At 52.3% G+C, this 7,345-nt stretch overlaps 1 protein-coding gene across 4 annotated transcripts in view; it reads right to left on the bottom strand.

The window, feature by feature from the left end:
• Positions 1–919: 919 nt before the first annotated feature.
• Positions 920–7,345, bottom strand: part of APLP2 (amyloid beta precursor like protein 2) — a 55,100-nt gene continuing 48,674 nt past the window's right edge. For all 4 annotated transcript variants that reach the window (XM_081113776.1, XM_081113775.1, XM_081113777.1 and 1 more), the window contains 4 exons: positions 4,848–4,933; positions 3,909–3,983; positions 3,492–3,647; positions 920–2,262 (listed from right to left, as the gene is read on the bottom strand). In XM_081113776.1, the coding sequence (XP_080969902.1) occupies positions 2,161–2,262; positions 3,492–3,647; positions 3,909–3,983; positions 4,848–4,933 (419 nt within the window). In that variant the 3' untranslated portion in view covers positions 920–2,160. The remainder of the gene's footprint in view (positions 2,263–3,491; positions 3,648–3,908; positions 3,984–4,847; positions 4,934–7,345) is intronic.

Raw genomic sequence — 7,345 nt, 5'->3', positions numbered from 1 at the left:
CAAGAAATAGTAGGAGGAAGCAGCTCTTAAGAAATTTTTTTTTTTAAATATATTTTATTGATTTTTTACAGAGAGGAAGGGAGAGAGAGATAGAGAGTTAGAAACATCGATCAGCTGCCTCCTGCACACCCCCCACTGGGGATGTGCCCGTAACCCAGGTACATGCCCCTGACCGGAATCGAACCTGGGACCTTTCAGGCCGCAAGCCGACGCTCTATCCACTGAGCCAAACCGGTTTCGGCTCTTAAGAAATTTTAAAGTAGGATGACAACACTCACTAGAAACCCTGGAAGACAAAGGCAAAGCAATTGTTCAGATTCTAGAATAAAGTTAAAGAAGCAATCAGGGAGGTTCGGGTCTAACCAATTAGAATTTTAGAACATACTTAAGTTATAATGGAGGAAAGCATTGAAGAAATAACCAAACTATTTCTCTGGGATTCATAAAAGACACATGCCGTTAGGTTGAAACCACTTTCCCTGTGTGTGTTTTTTTTTTTTTTTAAATGTATTTTTATTGATTTCAGAGAGGAAAGGAGAGGGAGAGAGAGCCACATCAACGATGAGAGAGAATCATTGGTTGGCTGCCTCTTGCACGCCCCACAAACATATCTCTGAGAATTTAGCCACAAGCCCTATTCATTGTCTCGCATCAGCTCGAAACCCTAGCCTATGCCCTGACAAGGAATTGAACCGTGACCTCCTGGTTCATAGGTCTATGCTCAACTACTGAACCACGCTGGCTGGGTGTTATTTTGACGGAATTCAAACTCAAGAGTCCGCCGCGTGTGCCGAGTAGAGTAATTCGCGCCCGTCAGCGGCTGGCACCTGCAGGGAGGGCGAGTCCCACCATCCTGGAGGCAAGAGGGTCAAAACCATCCCACAGAATGACGCCAAGCCAATCACACAAGGAGTCCTGGTGGAAGTTAAAGTATTTATTGATGTGTTTAAACTCTGTACATTCTCCACAGATCAGATTAAGGAGTTGGTAGGTGAAGTTTACCTGTGCATAGTGGGGAGAGACATAGATAAGGGGAAGGGAGGGGAAAAAACTGTCACAGGGAAATAGAAAAAAATACACCACAGGTTACCAGAACCTTCAGAATAAAAAAAAAGAGGAAGCGGTGACATCAACATCAACTACACAAGCATGATGGAGGCGTGGGAGGAACGAAGCCTCGCCACGCTGCATGTGTCAGGCATCGCCCGGCCTCCTGCTACGCAAAGCCAGCCCCGTGTCTCCGGGCACTGCCCCGTGATGGTCATCTTCTGAGTGAACACCAGGCGGGTGCGGGGGGAGGGCAGTCAGTCAGGGGACAGCGGGAGGCGGGTCAGTGCCTTCAGCGGGAAATGCCCACGGAGGTAAAGACAGCACATCGGACATTACGTGGGGGGAGTGAGGTGTGAAAAGCTACGGTGGGTGAACGGTGGACGGTGAGGTCATATACACACTACAGGCTACTATCCGTGGAAGAACTGGATTTCGGAGGAGAGGAGTGTGGGCGCCCATTCTGTGTACACGGGCTCCGCTCAAAGATGCTGGGACGCAAATGCTTTAACTCCTTGGTGACACCGAGGAACCAGCAGCGGGAACGCTAGATCCCAGGAAACTGGTCCTTTACAATGACCTGGCGAGGGATCAGATGTGCTTCAATGGTCTCACAGTTCCCTACCCACTTAGTTTCTCAGCGACTTTCTGAAGCTCATTGAAAAAGGAAATACTGCCTTTTAAAAACTAAGAACCAGGACAGTGGATGAGCCTCGGCGACTTATTAACGCAACCAGGACATCGCCCTGCACGGACAGTGTCACTGCAAACCAGCACCCCCACATCGATGGAGAGCACGTGAGACAACACAACAGAAGGGGATGCCTGGTTAATTTAAAAAAGAAAGCTACATCAGTCAGGTATCTGCAATAGACCATTTTCTCATTTCTTTAAGGTTTATATATCATATAGTTATATTAACATTTTCACCCATTTAAAAGAATGGAAATTGTGATCCTACAGTAGTACTTTATAGTCTTAGTGATCCAAGAGGTCTGAATGTAAGATGAGCTCCTCTGGAAGTAACTGTCGGTCAGCAGTCGATCCAACACACGGACCTCCTGGCCCACCTGCACCCCCACTCCAGTGGGGGGGACATGCGCCTTCTCCCCCTTAAACCTGCATCTGCTCAAGATACTTGTAGGTTGGGTTTTCATAACCGTGGTTCTGCATCTTGTTCAGGTGGCGCTCTTCAGGGGTGAGCATGGGGTCGACCTGCAGGAACAGAGATTGTGGGTCACAGCAGGGCACCCAGGAGACGGCACAGGGCTCAGAAGGCCTGGGACCACCACCAGCCCAGTGTCTTGTTTCCACTGGGGAAATGAGTGAGGACACAGGACAAGGACAAGAGGCAATGCTTCTGCCAGCTGGAGCCCTAAAAGCCTAGTCCAAGTTGGAGAACGGTGAGCTGAATTTCCCAGCTCCACAGCCAGGAGTGAGTTTCCGTTCTGCTCCCTGCCACCTGGGGCAGCCGAGGGGAACATCCCTATAGAACAGGGCTGAGGCCAATGCTCTGCCGAGTCTTCCCAGCTCAGAAGCTCTAACACCAGGCCCGGTGCTACAGGAGCTGAAACCCAGTAACTGAGACATGCCTGGAGCTAATTTTCCAGAGTGCGCTCCGTTCTTTATTGCACTCGTTTCCCAGAATCGAGAGACCCTGGTATTTCCACCGAGTGGTGAGTTCTAACTACCCATCAGGACGGAGAGAAACAATCTGCTCTGCTTTCTACACTTCTTGTTGCCTTTTATTCCCATTAAAAAGTAAGAATAGCTCGGCTGGCACGGCTCAGTGGTTGAGCGCTGACCTATGAACCAGGAAGTCACAGTTCGATTCCTGGTCAGGGCACATGCCTGGGTTGTGGACTTGCTCTTCAGTGGGGGGTATGCAGGAGTCAGCTGATCAATGATTCTCTCTCATCATTGATGTTTCTCTCTCCCTCTCCATTCCTCCCTCTGAAATGAATTAAAAAAAATATTAACAACAACAAAAAAGAATAGAATTAGTCCTGGTTATAGTTTTAAGACTGAACCACTCATGATTACCACTATTGCCTGAGCTGCCACAGACCTGACTTGTTCTTTATAAAACAAGCCAAGAACAAAGAAGAGCATTACAGTCCTCCATGCTCAGATACCCAACATGCCTGAAAAAAGGAATCACTAAGAACTGGAGAGACAGGTCCACCCTCTGCAACATAAAATGCTCTTAGGATTTCCTCACATTCACAGTCAAAGCCAAATTAATGTTAAACGTCGGTAACAGCCTTCTGTCACAGAATCAACATAATTCAGTTGGGGCTGACTTTCAAAACATGAGCTAATGATCCAGTGAGCGATCTAGCTGACGGGCGGCGCCCAAGAACAGACATCTGAACGCCAGCACGCCCCGCCCGCAGAGAGCAAGCCCCCAGCTCGGGGCCAGCGGGAGAAGCCCAGCCACTCACCTCCACGATCCCATGGCTGATGGTGCCGTACTGCCTCTTCCTCAGCATCACCAGGCTGATGACTATGACCGTAGCAATGGCCACCGCAATGACCAGCAGGCCGATGAGGGCACTGCTGCTCAGACTGAAGTCCTCCCGCAGCGGCCCCACGGATTCCTACGGGACAAGGCAGACGTGCAGGAAAGCCCGTGACCACTTGCACGGCGTGGCAGGCAGGCAGGACCGAGACACCCTCAGTCAGGGCCGTGCCCTCCAGTCCTGTCCCGAAGCCCGAGCAGCTCCAGGGCCCAGCTTTCCAGGTACCACCCACCTGGGAGGACCCCCACTTTTCCAGGTGCCACCCGCTTGGGAGGACCCCCACTTTCCCTGTCTCCATGAAGATTAACCCCCCATTAGGTTCTGGGGCTAAACACATACCGGCTCTTCCTCAAGGCCTCCGACTCTCTCAGAATTGAAGATCATCTCCTTCACATCCAGAGTCTCGTCAATGACCTGCAACACATGGAAACATCAGTAACTGGGGGGGAATCTAGTGTAAATGGAACGCCATTACGTGTGGTGGAGGGAAGCAGATACCACACCCACTGGTTCTGCCTCATTCACCTACCAGTGGTCGGCAAACCGCGGCTCGTGAGCCACATGCGGCTCTTTGGCCCCTTTAGTGTGGCTCTTCCCCAAAATACCACGTGCGGGTGCGCACGTACAGTGTGATTGAAACTTCGTGGCCCATGAGCAGAAGTCGGTATTTTGTGGAAGAGCCACACTCAAGGGGCCAAAGAGCCGCAGTTTGCCGACCACTGACCTACACCCACGCGAACCCCTGGAAGGAGCATGTGGGTGCAGGGTCACGTAAAGCAGAGGGTCCTTCCAGGGCCTCTACCTGCATCTCCCCTTAGGGAACTGTTGTGGGAGATACTTCAGGACAGATTACCAGGAAGCCCAGTTGAAACATCAAACTCGGTTAATAATAATCCAGAAATAGGAGAGAGAGAAAATGCTAGAATGATTAACAAGAGGTGTGAACCTAAGGCAGCACCGAGCCGAAGTCCGTCTCCTCCATGTTCACACTATGAGTCTCTCCTCACTGGAAAACGGCCTCTGACATCCTACTCGTCTCTTTAGTTACAAATATATTTTCCCACTGCCCAGCAAGGAAGGAGCTACTGCTGAGAAGTAAGTCTTCATCCGTTACACCCAGAGGCTAAACACGGGATGGTGGGAGCAGCTGGGGCCCACCCGCCTGTCACCATGTGGAAAAGGGACACGCGGGCCACCTGGAGGGCACCGAAACAAGCCACGCACACGCATTATTCTCCACATGAAAACAGGGCGGGGCAAGAGAGAGGGGTGGCTCACCATGTTTTCATCCACTTTGTTCTTGCTGTTGATCACCTTCTCCTCGGCGCCTATCAGCCCTCCGTCCTGCTCGCCCAAGCCAGAGCCTGTGTGGAGAGAGCGCAGCTGCATTGCCCAGGGCATCTGTGCCCCTCACAGAGGCAGCGACGCCCTCCTGGGGGAGCCCTCCTGGGGCAGCGCCCCCGAGTGCCTCCCCGCAGCGCAAGGCGCTCCTCGGCTCCCGTGCTGTGCTGGCAGGATGGATGGAGCGGGCGGTTTCCAGAGGCTGATGGGATAATGGAGAGGAGCGCGCTTGCTGGACCAGCTGGGAAAGATGGAGCGCAAGCCTTCAGAAGACAGTGCTTATTGTAACAGCACGAAGCTAGAGCCACGGCCTTCCAGCATGGAACCCACAGGACGCCCCAGGTGACACTACTGAGCCCCTCCTCCTCCAACACCTGGGGCTCCCTTCCCATGAACAACTGTCAGACCTCCGGCACCTTTTATCCCACAGGCAATTCTTTCTGCTTGAAAGAACCTCCTTGACCTTAAGCCCTTCCCTTTGTCCTTCAAGCTACAGCTGCTCTTGGGAGACACCCCCGGTTATAGCACTTTCAGCACCACCTGTAATCATGGATTTTCTCCTGTTTCCCACCAGGCCGTCCCCTCTCTGGGCCTGGATCACAGATGATCACATCCCCGATGGTCATGAGAGCACGGACAGGAAGGAAGCTTCCATAAAAAGGCGGAATCCTGACGTCAGAGCGGAAGGCACCTTTCTATAAAGGAAGCAACAACAGCACCACTCCTCTTGTCAAGGTCAGACGTGGCCTGAGCCGACGTCACTTGTGCGTGGCTCTCCAAACGGCCGCACCAGAGACAAGCCAGCGCAGCCCCAGCCAGAGGAAGCGAGGAGCAAGCCTCTCTCTTTTTTATTTTTAGCTCCAAAGCATGTGATTCCCAGCTACCCTAACGCTTGCTCATTAATAAAAACCTACACAGTTCTTACAGACGTCTGATTTGAACCTCTTATAAACAGCGACCTGACAGGATGCTCGGCATTCAAAGCGGCCACCTGCCAGCGAGGAACATTCCAACACGAGCATCTGCAAAGCCGGCCAGCCACCGGGGAGCGTTCCCACTCACGCCAGACCTGCTCTCGCCACGGAGCAATGGTAACAGCTACTGCTGACCCCGCAGGCCGCTGACGCAGCCACTCGCGAGCGCACAGCCAACAATGACGCGTTTGCTCTAGGGCTTTCATTCTAAAGAATTAATTTCACAGCTGGATTCTAGGGGAAGTTAAGCCAGGGCTGGCGTTTGTTGTCTCAAAATGCCAACGAAACGGCACCTCCACTGTTTGAGGGAGAGGAACGGTGCCCCCTCAGCAAGCATGCGCCTGCCAAGCCTGAGCCACTGTGACTGACCTCCCACCACCTCTCACATCTCCTCCTTAAAACTGGGAAGGTCGGGGGCAGGATCCTATCTGGGAACTAACGTGGCACTGGATCTGCTACTAGGCCACGCTGTTTAAGTACTTTTTTGGTGATATAACCCACGTGTTCTTAAATACTAACCAAAACCATTCTGATCTGGTGAAACATGTTTCAACTATCCCAACTGGTAACAGTTGGGGTTCGAGGGTGAAAGCCAGCTAACCTCCTAAAAAATGTATCTTGATCTGTGAACACAACATCTTAGGCGTGACCTGTAAACATCTAGGACAGGGGTGGGCAAACTTTTTGACTCGAGGGCCACAATGGGTTCTTCAACTGGACTCAGAAGAAGGAGCTGCGGCCGTGTTTCCCGACGTTGCCATGTTAACGCTGCTGCTGGTGAAGGAGCGGAGGGGAGAGCAAGAGAACCCTCCGCTCTTTCGGCTCCGCGGGCCGGATAGAACAGTCGAACGGGCCGTATCCGGCCCGCGGGCCGTAGTTTGCCCACGGCTGATCTAGGGTGTGCTGTTCAGAGCGACGAAGAGGTAGGTCATAGTGAAGCATTCACATTAGAAGGCTGGAGTCGTACTTCTGTTCTGAGAGAAGCTGGGGCACCCCCACCACCCCATGCTGGCCCAGGAGCACCACCTGGCCCGCCACAGACTGTCTGCAAAGCCCACCATGGGCTCGCAGACACACACTGAGAACACGAACCCTCAGGATGGCTCACGGTGACTGCAGACACTGGACGACCCAGCAACCTGGGACATTCAGCAGCCGACACTGCATTTTATGCAACAGAAACAGCAGGGGCTTTGAAGCCAGAGGAGCTGGGTTCAATTCTGGTTTCTCTGCCCCTTAAACTCATTACTTTGAGCAAGTTCTGTAACTCTAAGGTTTCTTCAACTGCCTCATCTAGGAAACAGCTAAAAATCCCATCTACAGTGCCCATGTAACGTTACCTCTTCCTGACACAAGACCCACCTGCTGCACCCATCGGCTTCTAGAATGCTCTGCTTAATGCAACAACCAGGGGACAGGAGACAACTACAGTGGACAGGTGGGCACGAAGGGCAAGGACAG

The sequence above is a fragment of the Myotis nattereri genome (assembly GCF_964212035.1).
Source record: "Myotis nattereri genome assembly, chromosome: 19".
Classification (NCBI taxonomy): domain Eukaryota; kingdom Metazoa; phylum Chordata; class Mammalia; order Chiroptera; family Vespertilionidae; genus Myotis; species Myotis nattereri.
Note: the sequence above shows the minus strand (reverse complement) of the source record. Positions and strands in the feature narration are given on the sequence as shown.